Genomic DNA, 22,688 nt, shown 5'->3' with positions numbered 1-22,688 from the left:
GTCTACTGTGAACAGCCGATCGTGGCGCTTCATTCATCAAATATAACAATATGACTCCAACGTAATATTTCTATTACATAAAGCTCCAAAAAATGAGCACAAATTACCGTGAAAACAATTTGCTTGCGCACTATGTGTGCTCACATTACTTGTTGAGCTCCCTAATGTTGACAACATATGGCCTACCACCACAAATAGAATGTAATTCTGTGGGAAACACCGAGTATAATTATTTTTTTTTATTATCATGCAACACTCACTGAGTATGTTGACAAAAACTTCGTAGAGGTGAAAGGTCAACAGCGGCTCCTTTAGTCTCTGGAAATACTCGGCCACGGTCCTCAAGACATCTCTCTCGAAGCCTGGGTACATGGGCTGTCTAGTCTCACCCTCATTCTGCCCTGGGGTGGAGAAGAGAAATATTCAAATATGTACGGACATAATGAATTTTTGCCATGATAAACGGTAATGGATGAAGCCTAGCCTGGGGACCAGATTAATCTGCAAGCTCATGCTTTATTTGCTCTGGCAGATGGGTCTGGCCACCTTCCCATTCAAACAGATATCCCCCAAACCAAATCTGGATGGACCAATGGCCACCGTTTATTTGAAATGGGGCAAGGTTTACAGTGTGCAATACAATGTCGTTGAGCATTTTCGAACACAACCAAAATGAAGTTTTGTTGCTTTTATGTTGACTGTTTATAATCGTTGGGCTATTCATACTCACAGTTGGCAAGGCATTTCATAGCTGACAGAACCCAATAGGGCATGTCGTCTGGTAATGCAGAAAGAGGGAAAAATTTGAGAGTTTAATACAAGTTCATATGCAAGCAAGTACAGTAAATAACCAATTTAAATATCTATTTTATAATCTCATTTATAAAATCTGCTATATATTTCATAGTGTATTGCAGGCAACAATGGAAAGCAAAGTCATGCTTCCACAAAAAAGTTGCCATTTATAATCATGACCAGGGTTCTAAATTAACTTTTTTGATCACCAGCCAATGTGAGAATTCCCACTAGCCAAATTCTTTCCGGTGAAAATAAGAACAATTATGAGTTTCACTGAATGCATTTGATCATTTTATTAACATTGTTGGCATGAAAAACACAGAAAATGAAGTAAAATGAAGAACAGAAGTATGATGCAAGGGAATGTGAAATCACCAACAGGTGACTAAGTAAGGACACGATTTATTGTAAATGGCTAAAACGTCCATTCGCGTCATGAGATTGACTCCTGCCCATGCATTTACAGTAACGTTTTGTCCTAAGCAGGCAGTAATTAAACTGACCTAATATACTCTTTATTAATAACAGTGCATTTACATTATAGAAGACTGTGTCAGTAAGCAACATAATTTTTCTTATGTGTAGACTACATGCGGCAATCCTTACAAAACATGACAACATTTTCATTGTCAAACACAAGCCATTCCCGACCCGCCAGCCATTTTGCATTACATTTTATTTTCTTCGTTTCTCTAGTGCTATCAATATCCTCATCCCCTGCCTCGTTCCTCTTCTCGCCCCCAGAAGTTTGTCCTAACCACCGCCGCATTAAGTTAACTTTTTACTTTACTTTACTACTCTAGCTAGCTCTTATTACCTCCTATGATCCGCTATGCTTCGTTTTACTTCTTCCTTGTGTTTTCTGGTGGATGCTCCGTTCGTTTCCACGGTTTCTCGCGCCGGTTTCACTTCAACTGCGCGCAGCCAATGGGTGTATAAAACGTTGTCACGTAGCATTACGGCACAGTGTTCATGGGAAACTTAGGAAGTACTGCCAGGGGGATAAATGACCGAGAACCATGCCGAGAACATGTATCACCGGCCAAACTGGCTAGTGAGTTTTTATTAACACCCACCAAAATTAATTTTAACCCGCATTTGGCGGGTGTTAATTTAGAACCCTGATCATGACATACAAAACTAATCCTAATGTTGATTAACACTTTTTTTTTATCCACCACTTCAACAGCCACAAATCAGGATAATACGAACCAAAATCAAGGCACAAATAGCCCTAATTCACTAAACAGTCAACACACATATTTTTGTACACATGGTTTGTAAATCAGGCTCTGGTAGTTACCTGCTTTGTTTTTCAGGACAACTATTCCCGTCAGGTTGACACTGGACACATTGTGATTGATGTGCTCGGCATTTACATATCTTCCGTCCAGCACTCCGTCCATTGACTTCAAACCCAGCACTCTCTGCAAACTGACACAAAGGTTGTTATAAAACAGCTGGCAAAAAAATGGTATTGAGTATGACCAGGAGTACTAACATCAGGACACTGAAAGGGTATACACGGAAGCATGAGAGGGAGGAAGTGCATACTGTGCTATAGTCATTGACTTCCAGATACGGTCCATTTGTTTGGGTGTGATTTCTCTCCTGCGTATGAGTTTGCACTCGGGCACTTCCCCAATGGCAATGCTGTGCCTCTTATTCCAGGACTCAGAGTTCTGATTGATAACAAAATAAATAAACAGTGTTATGCCCCCCACATTTGTCACACATTGTACTGATCTTCAAAACTGAGAATTTAGAGACCATGGCTACTCTAACCAGCGCTTGAGGCTTTCTGAGTAGGTTCTCCTGCTGAGGCAGCTCCTCATAATCATCCCAGCGGATCAGCCGGGGCACGTCATTGAGCTCTGTCACTGGGAGTCTCTGGGGCACAGGTTTCAGGGGCGATAGTGGAGGGAATCTATTGGACAGGAGGAAGACAATGGCATAAGAACAAAGGGCATATAATTTATATGACAGTGGTTTCAAAATGCAGCCACTTTATTGATCGGCTATATGAAGGAAATACAAGATTGCATTCAGATATCCTAAGAGAACATCACCTGTAGAGTTGGCCACTGTCCTCAAAGTCTTCATTCCCATAGCGGCCCTTGATGTCTTCGATAATGTGATTCTTCAGGAACTTTCTGAGAAGCTGTAGGGTCTGGTATCGAGTCACCGTTGGCCCAAAGTTATGGTTCCGCCGCAGCATCTCATGCAGCCAATCAATGGCCTCGGAGCCTGTGAAGCTGGTGTCATAGATACGGAAGTGTGCCCAGTGTCTTCTCAATGGCATGCCCCCACGGAAGAGCTTTATGGTTTCATTCCACTGCGAGGCAAATTTTTGTAAAGCATGTTGAAAACAGGAAGACTCGTGTTAAATATTTAATAATATCCTAATGCTTTCTGTACTGTACCTAAGACTGTTTCTCAGCAATCAACCTATTTTGCCCATTTTGTCCCAGTTAAAATAATACAAAATAACAGTCGGACAGGCCTGCCCCCACTGCTACAAAACATTCCTAGCACTGGTAAACACGTTTTATTATATTACTCTAAGTCTCATTTGGAAAAACATTTGGTAAAGTTGGTAAGGGTCTTATTCTTACATGTAACAATGTGCTTTGAACTAACTAATAATGGTATCGGTATTGCTTTACAGATCTTGTTGTATTCTCTATAACTACAGTTCATCGCCTCCGGATTTTGCGTACACACACACATCCCTCATGTATCAAAGAAAGGTGGTGGTGTTGCTATGATATATAAAGCAAGCTTCAACCTCAGCCTAAAATCTGTAAATACCTTCAAATCGTTTGAAATAATTTGCATGAAACCACCAACTATTTTAAAAAGGAATAATGCTACTACTCCTGGCCCCCCTCCCTCATTTTGTATAGTTACTCTATACCGGCCCCCCGGCCCGTATTCCCTCTTCCTGGAGGAATTTGCAGATTTTAGTGCTGATCTTGTGACATATACTGATACCATCTTAATTATGGGTGATTTTAACATTCATGTGGATGACCCAAAAGATCCTTTAACCCTTGTGTTATCTTCGGGTCATTCTGACCCATCAGTCATTGTGACCCACCATCGTATTGCGACAACTTTAACGCATACAAAAACAAAGTGAAGCATTTTCTTTTAACCGTTGGGCTGTCTCAGACCCCCAACATTGCGAAGGTTAAAAGAAAAATATTTTTATTTGTTTTTGTAATAGGTACAATTTGGTAAATGCAACAATGGTTCGTTATGAACCTTTGGGTCATGTGACCCGAAGGCAGCACAAGGGTCATGTAAGGCCTTTACTGCTCTAATGTATTCCACAGGTCTCACTCAGGTGGTTTCCAAACCTACCCATCTTCACTCGCATACATTGGATTTAGTTCTCACGCGGGGAATTAAGATTAGTGACGTCATTGTCCACCCCCACAATCCTATATTATCAGACCATTGCCTGGTCACCTTCAAAATGGACCTCTGCCAGAGCCTTGGAGGCACTAAGAATATTTATACTAGCCGCTGCATAACCCCAAACACAGCTCTGGAACTGGCTAATATTCTACCCGCTGCACTAGAAGCACTTGACGTCCCAAATAAATCATTAAATACTAAAACGAGGGATCTGAATTTGGTTCTTCAGCTATCCCTAGACTCTGTTGCCCCTCTCAAACCAAGGAAAAGAAAGGACAAGAAACTGGCTCCATGATATTCAGAGGAAACCCGCACTCTTAAGAGGTCCACTAGAAAACTAGAACGTAAGTGGCATACCACTAAATTGGAGGTTTTCCGCCTGGCCTGGAAGGACAGCCTAATGGAGTACAAGCAAGTCCTCATCAGGTCCAGATCAGAATATTTCTCTAGGTTGATTAGTAAGAACAAACACAACACTAAGTTCCTATTTGATACTGTTGCAAATCTCACTAAGAAAAGTACACTCTGTGTTAGTTCAGATCTCTCTCCCAATGATTTCTTAGATTTCTTTGACCAACAAATCTATGCAATAAGGGACAAACTACAGGCTAGTCCTGGAGGAGTGGCCATCAACACTGAACTTGCCCCTATACCAAGCATGCTGCATGTTGAGGCTCTCACTAACTTTAACCCTATTTCTATGGAAGCGTTCATCGAGCTGATAGACTCCTCGAAACCCACTAGCTGCCTTCTCGATGCCCTCCCTGCCAAACTCTGTAGGGAACTTCTCCCTATTATTGGACCACCCATGCTTTTATTAATGAATCTATTGTAATTGGCCAAGTCCCCAACCATTTCAAACAAGCTATTATTAAGCCCCTTCTTAAAAAAACAAACCTGGATCCAGGTTGTCTTAGCAACTACAGGCCAATTTCAAATTTGCCATTTCTCTCCACTGAGCTCACTGAGCACCTCTCCTCAAATCAGCTTTATGAACCTCTCCAGTCTGGATTTCGTCTCCACCACAGCACTGAAACTGCATTTGCCAAGGTAGTCAATGATCTACTGTTAGCCTCTGATGCGGGTTCTATCTCTGTCCTGGTTCTTCTAGACCTAAGTGCAGCTTTTGACAAGGAACGTATGGAGAACTATGTTGGGATTTCGGGTACGTCACTTCAGTGGTTTAGAACGTATCTATCTGATAGATCACAATATGTCCACTATGATGGCTGCTCATCCAGGAGCTCCACTGTAAAATACGGAGTACCACAGGGTTCAGTTCTAGGCCCTCTGTTAGTTTCACTCTATATGCTGCCTTTAGGAAACATAATTAGAAGCTCTGGGGTAAATTTTCACTGTTATGCAGATGATACTCAGCTATATATGTCTATAAAGTCTGGAGAACGTCCACATGCTATGGAAAAATGTGCTTCTAGGTTGAGAGCTTGGATGACTGCAAATTTCCTTCTTCTAAATTCGGATAAAACCGAGGTTCAAATTTTCGGTCCTAAAAAATATATAAATAATTTGTCCAATCTGACCTTAGACCTAGACGGCGTCAAAGTCTCTCAAAGCCAGCTGGTAAAAAATTTAGTTGTCACAATGGACCCAGACCTTTCGTTTGAGTACCATATTAAGCAAATTACCAGAACTGCATTTTTCCATCTACGTAATATTGCCAAAATACGAAAATTTCTCTCAAAGGATGATGCCGAAAAACTAATACATGCATTTGTTACGTCCCGATTGGACTATTGCAATGTGTTGTTCTCTGGCCTCCCAATTACCCACCTAAAAAATTTACAGCGAGTGCAAAATGCTGCTGCTAGACTATTGACCAGAACAAGAAAGTTTGATCACATAACATTTACTCTTGTCTCTCTACACTGGCTCCCTATCCAAGCCTGAGCTGACTTCAAAGTTCTACTACTAACCTACAAATCTCTGCATGGATTGGCACCACTGTACCTCTCCGGTCTCCTTGCACCCTATTGCCCCGCAAGGACACTTAGATCTCAAGATGCCGGCTATCTGGTGGTTCCCAAAATTAAGAAAAAAACAGCTGGAGGTAGGGCGTTCTCATATAGAGCACCTCTTCTCTGGAACAAATTACCTGTCTCAATTAAGGAGTCTGATACTGTTTCGACATTTAAAATTAGGTTAAAAACGTTATTGTTTAGTCAATTCTACGACTGTTAAAGGTAAGTATGTTACTAGTTGGAGGCAACGGGGGACGGGTTGTTTCCATCCTTATTCTATAAGTATAACTTAGAGTTCTCTTCCCCTGGAACAGATTTCATGTTCCAAACGAGGGGGGCTGTCGCTGTCTTGGTGTGTGGGGTTTCATATATTCATATGTGAATTCGGTGTTGTTTAAATTTCAATATTGACAGGTGAGTGAGGTGGCTGAGCGGTGAGGGAATCGGGCTAGTAATCCGAAGGTTGCCAGTTCGATTCCCGGTCAAGCCAACTGACGTTGTGTCCTTGGGCAAGGCACTTCACCCTACTTGCCTCGGGGGAATGTCCCTGTACTTACTGTAAGTCGCTCTGGATAAGAGCGTCTGCTAAATGACTAAATGTAAATGTAAATATTAAGTATTCAATGCATTTTAAAATTCAAAACATGATGTCACTGATTTGCTTCCATACAAATGGCAGCACACCCTCTGCTGACATCCTGAATATGTGGACCAGAGTGACTGTCAAGTTCATGGGAGCAACTTCCGGGTCACAACACAAAAATATATGCAAAATTGAGAAAGAAGATTTCCACACACTATTTTACTTCCCAATTTCCATGTTTAAGGACATGAAAGAAAATCAGATAACGGGTCAGTTTTTCTTTTTCTATTATCGAAACAAAAAAACGGAAAATGGGTAGTTTTCCGATTTCTAAATGGTAGTCGGGAAACAGCTTTTTTCCCGATTTTGGCTTTCTAATTTGAAAACGAAAATCCATTGGCCGCAAAGTACACGGACCCCTGCGCCAGGCCTCATTCTTTTTATTAATGTCTCTGTACAAATACAGAGACATATCATACAGGACTGGATATGCAGCCACACAGGCGATTAGTTTCTCTATCTTGAAACTGAAAGCTACAAATGTTTACCATGGTTGCTACGTTACGAGAAACAAGAACACTCCAATGCCCATGTTACATTTACATTACATTTAATCTTTTAGCAGACGCTCTTATCCAGAGCGACTTACAGTAAGTACAGGGACATTCTCCCCGAGGCAAGTAGGGTGAAGTGCCTTGCCCAAGGACACAATGTCATTCGGCAGAGCCGGGAATCGAACCGGTAACCTTCAGATTACTAGCCCGACTCCCTAACCTCTCAGCCCCCTGACTCCCAGGGGCGGTTCTGTTGTATGGTCCCCAGCCCCAGGATGTTAAAAATCCTGTAAAGTAAATTCCATGTTTTGCTTACATTATATACGTGTGAAATGAGTTCCTGAAAGCATGTGCAAAGCGCTAAGACTTTGTCACACTGAAATGTGGAGTTAAACCAAAGAACAGTTTCTCTTCCGTTTTCAGATCAGGTTTTAATGGGCGGAGCCAAAAAAAGCCTTATCTACGTCATTTCGCCCTATCTACGCCAGATCACTGAATGGCTCCTCCTGCTGTACTGTTATTGTAGCCTAAATCAGCTAGCTAGCTAGCTTCATGATGTCTCCCACCACCCACAACTGCATCTTCCCTGGATGCAAGAAATCCAGCTGCGCTGCAACGCCATTTAAGTTCCCTATTGATAATGAAAGGAAAAATAGGTGGATAGATTTTGTGAAGAGACACGCTCATGGAAAGCTTCGGATAAACTCCAACAGCCGCCTCTGCACTGACCATTTCACGGCGGACAGTTTTAACATGGACCAGAGACAGACGGGGTTCACCAACACACGGCTTCTCTTGCAGCGCGGAGCCGTACCGAGCATCGCCCCTCCGGCCGCTCATCCTCCGGTCGCACCTGGACCATCCACCGCCGCCAGCAGTTCATCACTCAGTTCTGTGTGCTTGTTATAATTATACTAGCTAACTTTTCCAGAGGTATCTCTGCTATGAGTTGGTGCAAACCGCTAAATTGATTAGGCTACTCGGTGTAGAATGATGGTATTTTGGTGATATGGTAGCTAATGTGTTAGAAGTAGCCTAGTTGGAGAGCTCACTGTCTGCTGTCTCTGGTGTCCATTTTTACTGTTACAGCTCAGGGGAACATTTCATTTATATGCATCTGTATGTTTCACTCATTGAACAAATAAATTCTAATTCTATACGGTTTTGTTCGGCTTGACATAGCGTCCATTATCTGGGTCGGAGGTAGGCACTAGGCAGCGAGGGGCGGAGCTTCAGCTCCTTCAGGCAACACGCCCCCCCAGTCTCAAGCAGAGAAGACTGATGATTTTTTCACGATTTCAAAGCGTAATTTAACATACTTGTCGGTGTTATTTTTTCATTCGAATTTGGATGGGTAGTTAATAACACATTATTCTGTGGTAACGTCTCTAACCCTAACTTCTCCATCCTCTGTGAGGACCCCCAGTCCTGCTCCTTCTCCATCCTCTGTGAGGACCCCCCGTCCTGCTACTCCTCCATCCTCACTGAGGACCCCGTATACCACCTCTGTGAGGACCCCCAGCCCTGCTCCTTCTCCATCCTCTGTGAGGACCTCCAGCCCTGCTCCTTCTCCATCCTCTGTGAGGACCCCCAGTCCTGCTCTTCCTCCATCCTCACTGAGGACCCTGTCCACCACCTCTGTGAGGACCCCCAGCCCTGCTCCTTCTCCATCCTCTGTGAGGACCCCCAGTCCTGCTCCTCCTCCATCCTCACTGAGGACCCCGTCTACCACCTCTGTGAGGACCCCCAGCCCTGCTGTTAGCACCAGCCTGGAAGTAGCCACTGTGAGTACAGCGTCTCCTTTTGTCTGGTTATGTTTCAAGTCATCTTGAGAGTAGCCTTTTTGAATGCAAAAAAACATTCTTATTTGCTGTTGTCTTCCAAACAGGATGGGGCAGGAGAAATCCATCCAGCTGCTACTGGGGCTACAGCTTCTGTCTGGTTGCCGGGTGAGCTGAGCAAGTCGATCCCTGTTCAAGATCAGAGGTGGATTTCCAACACCCTCTTTCACTCTGGCAAACTGCGGACAGATTTGAAGCTGTGGTATGAGCCCCCTGTTCCAGCACTAATATATCATCAAACACCAACACCAGACTACTTCATCACCCATCGGCTGATGGTGTGGATGCCCTACCGCCTTTGGTGAGGGTGTTCTGCCCAGCTTGTGGGAACCAGGGCAGACATTACTCTCCAATAAACATGTAACTAATCACTCCAACAATGGGCATGTCAGGTATGCTTGTGACATTCGTGTCATTCGGATGCTTCGGGAAAGGACCCTTGGCAACAGTCCAACACGACTGGTGAAGCAGCTCAAGGAGAACCATGGGGAGGGATGGCTGACCCGGTTGGCACACTATCTCGGGGAGTGTGCTGACTTTGTGGATCGACCCAGTCTGTTCCCAGTACTCTGCCAGGAGCCCTCTGAGCCCATCGACATTCCCACCGGTCGTTGGCTGCTGTCCGAAGGCCAGCATCACCTCCACTTTGGCTCCATTTAAAAAATTGATTCAACCAAAAAGGTAATACATCATTTGACTGTAATTGTACATTACTGTGTACATTAATTGTTTAACCTTTTAATAGTCCTGTTAAATGTGCCTGAAAACGCCTAAACAACATACCCAAAGTACATTGAAAGCTGTTGTTGAACCATTTGGAGTACATGAATGTAAATGGTCTCTTTTGAAAGGTGACACTGAAGTTATTTCCCCTGTTGTTAGGACCCCTGTAAGTCCTACTGGTGTTGAGTAATAGAAGCTTGAACACAAGGAAACTGAAAGTTTCTATCTCCGACTAGATTTTGTTTTGAAAACAGAGGCCTGAAGAGGCGGTAGGTATTAGCTCATTTCAGAGCCAGTCAAAGCCAGTTTGAGAAATTTGTTTAAAACGAGTGTGTGTGTGTGTGGGGGGGGGGTGCAGGACGCACAGACCTAGTTGGCTGTAGAGGGGAGAATCGATAAGGAATCGAATCGATAAGGAGTCGGAATCGTTAAAATCTTATCAATACGCATCCCTACTCTCATATAAACATTAACTTTTGTCACATTCTAGATCACAAAGAAGCTGTCTGGCCATGGCAAGGGGACAGCTCTCTGGGTGACCTCCCTTGGGAACGAGGTTGGACAGATCCTGACCAGTGTCCTGACGGTGCAGGAGGGGCCAGGATTGGATCACATGGTGTCTGGTGTGATGGAGCGGTACCACCAGGCAGCTGTTTCACCCCCAGTGCTGCTGTGCGTGGACTATGGTTGCTGCAAAAGCGAGGGGCCGAGCAAGCTGCAGACCAGGTTTGGAGAGTGGCCAGACCTCCACATACGGCTGGACATCTGGCACTTTATGAGGAGGATGGCTATCGGCTGCACCACCGACGCTCACCCACTCTACCCCACCTTTATGGGCTCTCTGTCTGCCTGCATCTTTGAGTGGGATGCAGGGGACTTCACTCTGTTGCGGCAGGCAAAGAGAGCGCAGCTCAGGCAGGAGGGTGTGCCATCCATAACGGATCTTGTGGTGGACACCAAGATCTCCAAGATGGAGCTGAGCCTCTACTGCCGCAGGAAGACACGCGGCGAAGAGACCACCATCAGCCTCATCGACCGGCTGCTGCAGGAACTGGGGGTTGCAAGAGGTAGAGACCTCATGGGGTGCCACTGCTGGACCAGGTGCGCATGGAGCACATCTGGCGTGTGCAGAAACACCGTCAAGTGTATCCAGGACGTGCCAGGGGTGCAGCTGTACACTGAGGTTGGAAGCACCACCAAGGGGGGCGTCGTACTGACCAGGTACCGCTGTGCCAGGGGGTCCACATCCCTGGAGTCGTTTCAAAAACAGGTTCATTCCAGGTTGGTGTCTCTCTTATGTATGTTTTCAATAATTTTATGTTTTTTTATGAAACCATTATTCAGATTGAAAAGCAAGACCTTTTTTTAATTGGCCAACATCATTTATATATTTTCTTCAGGAACACGCACTGAATTTCCAGCTGTACCTCCTGGAAGGCCTGAATAGGTGGAACCAGGATCGGGGGACTGCAGCAGTGACCAGCAAGCCATCGTCCCTCCTCACCTACTCCGGGGGTGTGGCCCACTGTGTAAACACCTGCAGCACTGTAAAAACAGCCTGAAAGCGTTTGGCCGGGCATTTGTGCCAACCTTTACGCCACCTGCCAAATACACTGGTATGTCAAGCTGATATCTGGATATATAATACTGTTTGTGGGTTTTCTGTGTTCTAACTTAAGTTCAACAAGGCTTTATCTTACTATGCCCATTACCAAAGCAAACCATACACTTACTTGCTCATAACATGATACAGAAACACTACTCTGATATTAAACAGTATCTATATAGAATGCTACAAATACAGCTAATAATGTGTGTGACTGTCTGTGCTATTTTATAGGAGAGCTGCTTGGTGTTGACTACCTGCTGAGTCAGACTGGGAAGTCTCTCAACGTGAACCCCGACTCAGAGGAGACAGAGGGCATGCTGGAGGATGTTCATGAGGGTGAGGAAGAAGATGAGGGCTTCCAGGAAAAACCAAGTCTTGCTGTGTCAAGTCTCCTGGATGACCCAAGCTTCTCTACTCCCACCCTGCCTCCTGCCTCCATGGCTGCTCCCACCCTGCCTCCATGGCTACTCCCACCCTGCCTCCTGCCTCCATGGCTACTCCCATTCTGCCTCCTGCCTCCATGGCTGCTCCCTCCCTGGTATCTTAAGAAAATCAATGTATCTGCGTTTTGTCCCACTTCACTGACCTTCCATTGTGATGCTCATTTTTGTTCATTTATTTTCAGGCTGTGGACTCTGGCATGTTCGGCTTGGACAGAGTAGACAGCTTGGCAGAGCGTTTGGTGGAGCTGAGGAACCAGTCCTCTCTGGCCCTCACCAACCAGCAGGTCAATAACATTTATTGTCTTGCTACATTCCCTTTGTGCCCTGCCAAAAATGTTCACACTTGCACATCTTTTTGTCTTCTCATGTGTTCTCTCTGTGTAGGTAAGCAACATTGTTGCTCTGTGGCAGAACCTGCTGGACTACGACCAGCAGAGGGTTTCCTTTGCTGCCAGACACCAGAACAGGCTGGATAGAGGGAGGTTCAAGTCTCCAAAGAAGAGGCAGGAGTTCACTCCAGGGGTGGAGAGCATGAAGAGGCACGCACTCACCACCACTGCCCCGCTTGCCCAATGGCCTGCTTGCTGCCGCCTGATTGAACTGATCTTTGTCAGGCTCTGTGCCATCCATCGGTCTCCCAAGAAGAAGGGGACTGGCGCAGTGTCCAGATGGAATTTAATCCTGGATGACTACAGGATAATCAGGTAGCGCATTTTGGCAAATGGGACGGTCATGCAGCAGACCACACTGCAGCTAGTGGATGTAAGCCACACCAACCTTGTGCAGTGGCACAACAAGAGGGTGAAGAAGCAGGACAACGCTGTGGTTATGCAGGGGCTGAACTTGCCCAGTCGCTTGTCTGCGGCAGCCGACCCACAGATGGTCCCGCCCACAGATGTGACACTGGTGGCTATAAAGATGCATGCCCAGCGTCAGCTCTTCCCTGCTCCACCCTCGGCCCCTCGTCTGTTGGTGCTGGCTCCGGTGACCTCACAGGTGCCTGTCCTCGTTGCTGCTCCACAGGCCCTGGGAGGTATCTTCCCTGCTCCGGTCCGAAAACTAACCCACCATGTACTCCACAACACGTGCAAGAAATGCGGGACAGCCCAGACTGGACACAGTCAGTACAAAGGAACCGTGTACACCCCCCTCTGTAGAGGCTGTTCCCAAGGAGCAGTGGTTGGAGGACATGAAAAAAAAGTAGATGCCCCTCTACCCCCCTCCCAGAGGCATGGACGCTGGGCTACTGCCCCTCTACCCCCCTCCCAGAGGCATGGACACTGAACACTTTAATTTTGTCAATAGTTCTGTTAATGTTTTCCGTTATTGTCTATAGTTACTGTTGAATAAGTGAATGGAGGGATTCACTACTGTTCTGTATATATTTAAAGGGGTGATTGCAAAACCGATTTCACCTTGTCATAGTTGAATAACGACAGTTCGGTGGGTAAAATGAACATACAGTGAACCTCAAAGTCCATTGACACCTCTTTCCTATGCAAATCTTAAAAATGAAAAAGTTTGGCTGTAAAATGCTAGCTTTTCAACAAAGCCACCGGACTGACGTCAGTCCGGGGACCGCCTTTTTTGGCTCTGGTCTGTATCTTTGTCACGCCCAAAAATGTACATCCAGACCAGCCCACTCACTGGTGTTCTTGCCCAGTCCGAGGTAGCGTAGATCTCCGATGCTAGTTTAGCTGTATGCTGCTCTGTGTAGGCTACTTCTAAGCAATTACAAAGAATAACGTTTTGAAGTATAACAAGGATATTGAAAATGGACCACGGTCGTAAATGCTGTGTTCCAGGCTGTACAGGTAAGGCTAACACTCATAGTCTTCCCAAGGAGCCAAACATTCAACAGGCATGGCTGCTGTTTGTCTATGAGAAGATCCCGGCGAAGTTCGACACAATTATTCATTTGCTCTGAACATTTCACCCAAGAGAGTTTTGACCACCTTGGACAATTTCAAGCAGGATTTGCTAAGAAGCTGAACCTGAAAAGATGTGCTGTTCCGACCGTACGCTCATCGCAACCACAAGCTGTAAGTAGGCTACAATATGATTTTGTCGGTAACAGTTATTAGCAATGCTAACGTCTCCTGTATCTAGCATAGGTAGAATGCTACATACGTTTCTAAACACATCAACATACTTTACTTAGCAAATGACTCTAGCTCGACTAGCTGCAGTCGGCATTAGAAGGGAAGCTTCCGAAAAAATAGCCAGAAAACAAATAGCAGTCTGGCCTATTGCTAACGCCTGTCTAGATTATCTATTTGAAAGAACTGGAGAAAGGCAGGTGCTAGATACAGGATACGTTAGTATTGCTAATAACCGTTACCGACAAAATCATACTACAGCTTGCGGTTGTGATGACGGTCGGAACGCACCTCTATTTTCAGCAACAGCTTCATAGCAAATCCTGCTTTAGCTACATTGTCCCAGGTTTTCAAAACCGTCCTCGGTGAAATGGTTCGCGCAAATGTGTCGAGGGTCGAACTGCACAGGGATCTTCTACGCTACGGTATAGACAAACATCAGCCATGCCCGTCTAGTCAATGTTATCTACACTCTAGCTCATCTGCTTTTTATTAACGCTGATTTGCAAGGAATGCAAGAACAGCTAGATAGCGAAAACACCTAGACTGTAGGCATGTAAACTAGTTTAGCTTGCTAACGCAAGAGCATAGGTAGAATGTATGGTGATTTAGCCTAGTTTATTGGCAATGGGGCTAAAGTTGTTTCATGTTCCTGACTGTTTCATTCAAATAAATAACCTGTGTTGTTATGTAAATCTACAATTCACGATGCATGTTTGTCCAGATCTTTGTCAGGTTATTTTTCAGCAAGATGTCTAGAGCTAGCTAACTGAAGCTGAGTTGAATCACGATATAGTTTGGTTGCTATAAGCTGTAACGTTCTACCCACCTAAGTCAATCCAGTTTTCTTCGACAACAGTAGTGGAAACAACTAACGCTATCATTTCAAATTATATCTAGTAAATCTGTTGAAAACAGTGTTGTGTAGACACAATAGATTTATTTGCACGTTTTTATTTCAAGTCTCCACCTTCAGTGTTTCAGTGAGTGCTGTTGGCCGTTTTGCGTTTTTGCTCCCCAGCTTCACTCGTTGAAAACCAAACAATCAGCGCGCAGCTCATCTAAATATTAAGGAGCATACCATAAAAGGAGAAAAGCTAGTGTTTTTTCCCGGGAAAATTTCAGAGGATCTATCAGGGGGCATAGAACAGCACCCAGGCCATTTTCAACCCAACCAATGTTACATACCCTATTCGGAGACCTTAAGGAACAGTGTGAAATACCCCAAAAACCCAGTCAATCACCCCTTTAAGTTATTGTCTGTAGTTACTGTTGAATAAGTGAATGGAGAGATTCACTTACTACTGCATAATGGCTTTGTGATGACTGAAAATAAAAGTTTGATCACAACAGAAATGTATTTTCCTATGCTTCGTTTGTGAGTCAGATGGCTGAGCGGTGAGGGAGTCGGGCTAGTAATCTGAAGGTTGCCAGATCGATTCCCAGCCGTGCCAAATGACGTTGTGTCCTTGGGCAAGTCACTTCACCCTACTTGCCTCGGGGTAATGTCTCTGTACTTACTGAAGGCGCTCTGGATAAGAGCGTCTGCTAAATAACTAAATGTAAATGTATGTTTTGTGGATAAAAGTTTCTGCTAAATACATAAACTTAATTTTAAATATTCACTTAACAGTTATTAGTATCACCATTGTTTTGTTATTATCCAAACAGTGATTATGTGATTTCCAAGAATAAAAATTAGAACAATTTAGTCCAACCAGAACCTTGGGATTAACTTTTATCCCATACATTTACATTTAGTCATTTAGCAGACGCTCTTATCCAGAGCGACTTACAGTAAGTACAGGGACATTCCCCCGAGGCAAGTAGGGTGAAGTGCCTTGCCCAAGGACACAACGTCAGTTGGCATGACCGGGAATCGAACTAGCCCGATTCGATTACTAGCCTGATTCCCTCACCGCTCAGCCACCTGACCCCCATATATATGTCTATAGAAATATAAGGTTTTAATTGTGATTCCTGATATACCTCAACATTTAAAAAACATTGGTGATGTAGGTCTGGGCCATAAAAATCCCTTCCTTCTCTTTTTCTCACTTTTTTCCCTCTTTTTTCCTCCTTCTTCCCCTTTCTCCCCCCTCCTTTCCTTTCTTCCCCCCCAGATAGACGAATGTTCCCCAGCTTTGGCGCGACTCCCTCACCGCTCAGCCACCTGACTCCTCTTTTAACTTTCAAACGTAAGAATGCCTAATTTGTATAGCACTTCAAATGGCATCGAGCCTTGTACAGAGGACTCAATGAAAACCTACTTAGTTGAGCATGTTGACTTAATACTTAAGTAATATTATATAATGGCTTCTTTGTCCTTAACATAAAGTATTTTCCTGCATTTGTCCAGCAATAATGCACCCATAGCAAAGAGCGTGGCTCTCCACCTAGTTTGAATATTGCAGGGCACAATGTAAGAGGACATCTCACCTCATAAAAATGCCCTCACTAATTGTGAAATGATAAAAGGCAAATGAAATGAAGCAGTGGCAATTTTAGACCCTTTTTAGGGGTGCTCAAGCACCCCTAAATTTCATCTCAGCACCCCTAAAAATAATAATATAAAAATAACAAATAAAAATTATTATTGTTTATTATAATTTGAAGCTGGTAGTTCATGAAGAAAGGAACATCCTTAGTTTTTTCATTCATTCAATATTTTGCATAATTTACATTACATTTAGTCATTTAGCAGACGCTCTTATCCAGAGCGACTTACAGTAAGTACAGGGACATTCCCCCGAGGCAAGTAGGGTGAAGTGCCTTGCCCAAGGACACAACGTCATCTGGCACGGGTGTGAATCGAACTGGCCGGGAATCGAACTGGCAACCTTCTGATTACAAGCCCGCTTCCCTAACCGCTCTGCCACCTGACTCCACCTGACTAATAATACTAACTACTTAGTAACCGAACGGTCGAGGTTAGTAAGTTGTTTATTATATGGCATTTTTAGCTCTTTTCATCTCGTAAATGAAAATAAATGGTAATTGTAAATAGAAAACATGTTGTTTTGTTCATATCTCAAGTCTTTCCACGGTGTGTTTCAGGTGTGTTTTCTCAGTGTTCTCACTTTTATGCTCTTTTAGAAAGTTAAGAATTCCCTCGTCGCTGTTGATGTCTTTATTATCATCTGGATGGTAAAACTGACTCCTAGATATCGCTCATTTTGAAGACGACGTCAGAGGGCAATAAAAATCTGTATCAGACCGGCAAGGAAGTCAATACACGGCTGCCATGACGACCCACTAGCCAATCAGAACGCTCGTACTGTCGTTGCCATATAATAAATAAATGTATTAAAGGAGACATGACATGCTGTTTTTGGATGCTTTTATATAGGCCTTAGTGGTCCCCTAATACTGTATCAGAAGTCTCTTTCCCGAAATTCAGCCTTGGTGCAGAATTACAGCCACTACTAGCAGTCCCACAAGGAGATTTCCTCAGAACGCGCTGTTTTGGTGTCTGTAGCTTTAAATGCTAATGAGGAGCGGAGGGGCGGCACCATGCGCTAATGTTTACAATGGATGTATCGCAATGGCTGTAGCCCCGTTGCTGTAAGATGCCTCGAATTTGCCCATTCTCATCTGATAACCCTGGTTTGCAGAGGTACACACTCAGTCATTTCAATGAGGGGAAAGGCGGATATTGCGCATGCCATAACACCAACAGCAGAACGGTTATCCAAATAACAAATAAGTGTACAACACTCACGTTACAGCATGTGTATTCACACACATACTTGATGCTATCTACCTTTCCATTAGCGACGGTAACTCAGCTGTTAGTTGCAGAGCTAATGTTACAGCCACATTCTAAGGGTAGCAAGCTAGGTAACCATATACAGTAAAGCTACAAAATTATATAGCGTTAGTTAACTTACTTGTCCGAGGTTAGTAGCTGGACGAAAGAGAGTTAGTACTGATCCAGAATTTAATTTCAGCAAGGCCAGTTTTGTATTAGCTCAAGTTGAGGAAACAGTCGTGGCTGAAGTGTTTGGCGCAGACATACAAAACAAATGCGCTTACAATAGAAGTTGTGTAGGCGCATTTCCAGAGAAAATAAAATTAAGATACTGGGTCTACAGAGGCTCGGATGAAGGAACTGTAAAAATATTTTTGTTTTCCTTTGTACATCCAAACTGAGCAAATGTAAGGCTTCGTTCGTTTGCAAGCCATGATGTCTCTCGAGGATAAAAACACTTGCACGGTCGTAGCTCAGTTTCTTATGGGCGGGCCAGATTCTCTGGGCGGGCAAAGCAGAGAGAGGGAAGGTAACCTTCCTCATTGTGACGTAACAAAGAGGAGATTTTCAAACAGAGCAATTGAGCTTTCATTTTCTGAAAGGCGGAAAAGAACACCCAGGGCTTGGTTTACACCGATCGAAAATTCTAGCCACTGGGGGACCAAAGGCAGGCTAAGTTTTCATGTCATGTCACCTTTAATTGTTAACCAGTGAAATTAGGGATTTATTACAGGCATGCAAACTCCTCACCTTTAGGCGAGCTCACCTTTTTGAAACCAAAATGGGTAACCTACGTGTTCATGCAGATCCGATGGGGGGGGGGGGGGGGGGGGGGCGTGGCCAACACAGCGTTTTACCCGTGCTTCCCAACTTTACAACTGGCTCTGAAACCAATCATCACTCCTAATTCCTAAACCCAGGGCTCCAGACTAACTTGTTGCCTTGGTTGCACTGGTGCGCCTAACTTTTTTATTTAGGTGCACCCAAATTTTTTATTGCGTCGCCACAATTTCAAGGTCACCTTTTTATCACGCTCCATATACATTCATATATATTATGTAAATGATCTTAAACAAGAATAAGGTTTTTTTTTGAAGCACAATCATACTGTATATATATATATATATATATAAAAAAACAACTTTTAAGTGCTTCACTGAGCTACCAAACTAAAACATTTTAAGCAAAATAAAACAAATAGAAAGTGCTACAGTTTAAAAGTGCTTCCCTGAACTGAGACCTAACATGTCATGGCTCAAAGTCTTATAGCGGGTCCCACCTTGCTGTCCCATGCCCTTCAGATGGCCAACACCTGTAATTTGGCCTTCTTGCCCTATGGCCTTGGCTAAATTATCTTGCCACACTCTCCCATCAAAATCCTAGCTCCATGGGTTAGCTCCATGGCCCAGCTTCGTAACTCAGAGGTCCGCAATTTTTACAAGGGGCCACATGAGAAACCTGAAATGTCAATGTCATCAATTTGCTCACTATTCATTTTCTCCCATTGTAAAAAGCAGTAAAGTATATATTTTGATTAGCTGCTACTGGTTATCAGAAGAATAAGGATATTCTGTAAATATTTATATAAATATTTTAGATTTTGGTGTAGGTCAAATAGGAAAGATTATAGAAGTAATAAACAGTATAAACAACAACAAGTGTTTCATTTTATTTGTAACCAGTTAATCTTCACAAACACTGAAAAGTTGTTTTGCAGTATGTTAAAGATGTGGAATTGATCAACTTTATACAAAAAGCTATACGGTTTTTCAGTTCATTTTGTTCTGTGAGAGAAATCCACTGGGCTTGAACAAGTGCATTGAAATCTGTCTGAATGTCTGAGGTGGATATGCGAAGGACAGCTGACAGGTAATGATCAGGGTCTGCAGTTCAACTAGAAAACCATCAGCCCGCGCCCACTGAATCAGTCAAGTTCTTATTATGTCCGCGTTAGTTTTTTTTCTTCACAGCTTTCACTTTGACCTTAGTAAACAGATACTTAGAAGTCCATGTCTTGTTAAAAGTTAATCAGTGGCAAAGTTTTTCATTTGAGGGCTAACCAACAGCTAACTCTCCTGTCGGTGAGGTTGCGCAAGCGCACATATGTAAATCGCCTGATCACTGTAGTCTTTCAGGACTACATATTTACTACCACTCAACACATTTATTTATTTAAAATTTTTGATTTACCTCACGTGGGCCGGATTGAGACAGCCTGTGGCCGGTTATGGCCCGCGGGCCACACAATGCCCAGGTCTGCTAAACTGACTCTCTGGTGCTCAAGTTGTAATTTCAATCACACAGCACGGAGCTACAGGAATATCTGGACCACAGCCAATCAGAGGCAAAGACCCGCCCAATCTCTGTCTCTGATTGGTTTAGACCACGATATGATCCAACCATGAGTGTCAGTTCAGTTTTAGGATAACAAATGCTTCGTTTGTGGAGACAGCGGATGCAAGGAGGTTAGGTGCACCGGTACGACCTAGGAAAACATTTTTTACATCATCTAGTAGAAACTATTTTGATCCAATATTAAAAAATGATGTTGATTGGGTGTGTGTTAGCTTTACAGTAAGTGATGCTTTTGACTTTTGCTTTTTAAAGTAGTTCAACACAGGTAATCCTGTTTGTTTCATTGTTTTTTATGATGTATGCTATACAAAAAATGTATTTATGTTTCAAAGAACATGAAATTGCTTACAAGAGCACAGATTCTACATAGATCTAGCCTCTTAATTTTGCTCTCAAAGTGCACCACATTCATAGCCTGGTCCTAACCAGACTCTCGTACATTTCATTTGTACAGAGTCTGGGCTCGCTCCATTGACAAGCGTTAACTTCCTTGAAGGCGGGTACTCTGTTGAAGTTTAAAACTATTGGCTCTGCCCAGAGCCACTCTGGATCTGCCATAACCAATCGCTAGCGTTCGCCTTAGCCAACTCCTTCACGACTAACGGAGCTAGCTGGAAAATCCAACGAACCCCGTGGAGATCAAAGATTGTTCTTTAACTTCTGGATAACGGACCGAATGGTTTCGCTTGCATCTTTCTCCGTCGCCATTACTACAACACTACGCCGAACGACAACACAAACTAGCGCACAACATCAACGTCATCGTTCTCAGCCACTCCCTCTGTTCGCTGATTGGACAGGTAGAAAGTTAAACTGAGACATTTGACTTACGTACCTCAAGCCCAGACGCAGTACAGAAGCAAAATCTAAATTGAGCGGAAGTACGTCGGAGGGCAGTGTGGAAGAAATTGGGATTTCAGCAGAGCCAGGCTACCAGATTAATGCGTTTAACTTATAAATGTAATACATTTTCTTCCGGGGGACCATGCCCCCGGACCCCGGGTTCGCTGTATCCTTCTCACCTTTTCCACCCTTGACCTGTTTGCATGCCTGTTATTAGCAAAGGGGTTTTGCACTTTTGCAAAGCACTGTATTCATGTCACATTCTCATTGGGGGCTGAGCACCCCTAAAGGTCTGATCCTAGAATCGCCCCTGGAAAACATGAAATAGCAGTAATCTAGGAAGACTCAAGGGGGATGGTTTAAGTAGTTGTGTGTGTCAGTGAGATGGTGAGATCCTGTATGGATGGAGAGAGCCTATCAGACGTCCTTGCATACTCCTTTGTAACTGCAGTTGGGAATACACTGTTGGCCCATGTCACAATTTAATGGGTGTATCTGTTCATTCATTACAATGAATACATATCAGAATCTGATTTACCGTCCATTACTGCAAATAGGCCCTCTCCCGCATCTCGAAACCATGCTCTTTGACAGGACATACAGTTGCAAACTAGTCTATAGAGCAAGCGGCCCCATTATCGTCCATTCAAACTCGCCAACGTTCCAGACCCCATTATCGTCCACAACCGTTTCTTCCGTTAATTTCTTAAAGAAGATTATGCAGCAGCAACGAAATAAATTAACTCATCGATGAGTACACATCTTATATTGTTGCACACCAAATTAAAACTTCTTACTTTAAGATTTGAGTATGTAAATACGGTCTCAAGCCGTATGTGTAGCATCTGCCTTCCGCAGCGTCAAACTTGACATTTCTCCATTGAAAGTGGTTGGGTGGACGATAATGTCGTATATAATATATCGTCATTTTGGTAAACTTTCTAACGAGCGTCGAGAGCTAGTTGGACAATAATTGGACCCCTTACACTAACAATGCTAGCTAGGAACTGTAGGTAGCCTAGTTTTTGTATTGTCCTCTGCGTTTGATAACTACGCTGAGTAGATAGTACATCTCATTTGTTCTGATCGAGTTTTCGGTTGGGAAAATCAAAGGTAAACACTGTAGCCCACAACTAATCTACACAGTAGAAATGCAGTACTCTCAACAGCGCTACATCTAGCTAGTAGTCTAGTATGTACAACCCAAAGTCGACTGCCAGGAGATACAGTACTCACCAGTTTCGTTGCCCTGTAGGGACCCGGCCCAATCACTTTGCCCTCCATTCTAGAGTTTAAATTTCACAGTTTAACATTCATAGGCGAAATACTTTGCCGTTTTGATTTAAACCTTGGGTTCTACTTGGGTCTTACAAACTGCATTCTTCGCTGGCTCACAACAAACTTCAAATCTTGAGGGTAAGATTTGAACAATGTCATTGGCTGAAAGACTTCCCACGTGACTTTGCGAGACAACTTTTGTACAAGCAGTTGAAGAGATTTTGGTAACAAAATTCGACCTTCATTATTAATTGTATTTCATTTTCATATCTTTTTTTATTCATGTTTCTCTATCAGGAGATGGCCAACATTCGACAACATAGGTTTGAAATAACGTTCTTGACCAATTATGCAAATTTGACCTAAACTAAAGCTCATTTACGTTTTAGTCATTTAGCAGACGCTCTTT

At 43.6% G+C, this 22,688-nt stretch overlaps 1 protein-coding gene across 1 annotated transcript in view; it reads right to left on the bottom strand.

Moving 5' to 3' along the window:
* Positions 1–22,351, bottom strand: part of depdc1b (DEP domain containing 1B) — a 55,237-nt gene extending 32,886 nt beyond the window's left edge. The window contains exons 1-7 of the mRNA XM_067258519.1: positions 22,238–22,351; positions 2,868–3,133; positions 2,584–2,725; positions 2,353–2,480; positions 2,102–2,232; positions 731–778; positions 261–401 (exon numbers count right to left, since the gene is read on the bottom strand). Of these exons, the coding sequence (XP_067114620.1) occupies positions 261–401; positions 731–778; positions 2,102–2,232; positions 2,353–2,480; positions 2,584–2,725; positions 2,868–3,133; positions 22,238–22,285 (904 nt within the window). The 5' untranslated portion in view covers positions 22,286–22,351. The remainder of the gene's footprint in view (positions 1–260; positions 402–730; positions 779–2,101; positions 2,233–2,352; positions 2,481–2,583; positions 2,726–2,867; positions 3,134–22,237) is intronic.
* Between the last annotated feature and the right edge of the window lie 337 nt (positions 22,352–22,688).

The sequence above is a fragment of the Osmerus mordax genome, chromosome 20 (assembly GCF_038355195.1).
Source record: "Osmerus mordax isolate fOsmMor3 chromosome 20, fOsmMor3.pri, whole genome shotgun sequence".
NCBI classification, from domain to species: Eukaryota; Metazoa; Chordata; class Actinopteri; order Osmeriformes; family Osmeridae; genus Osmerus; species Osmerus mordax.
Note: the sequence above shows the minus strand (reverse complement) of the source record. Positions and strands in the feature narration are given on the sequence as shown.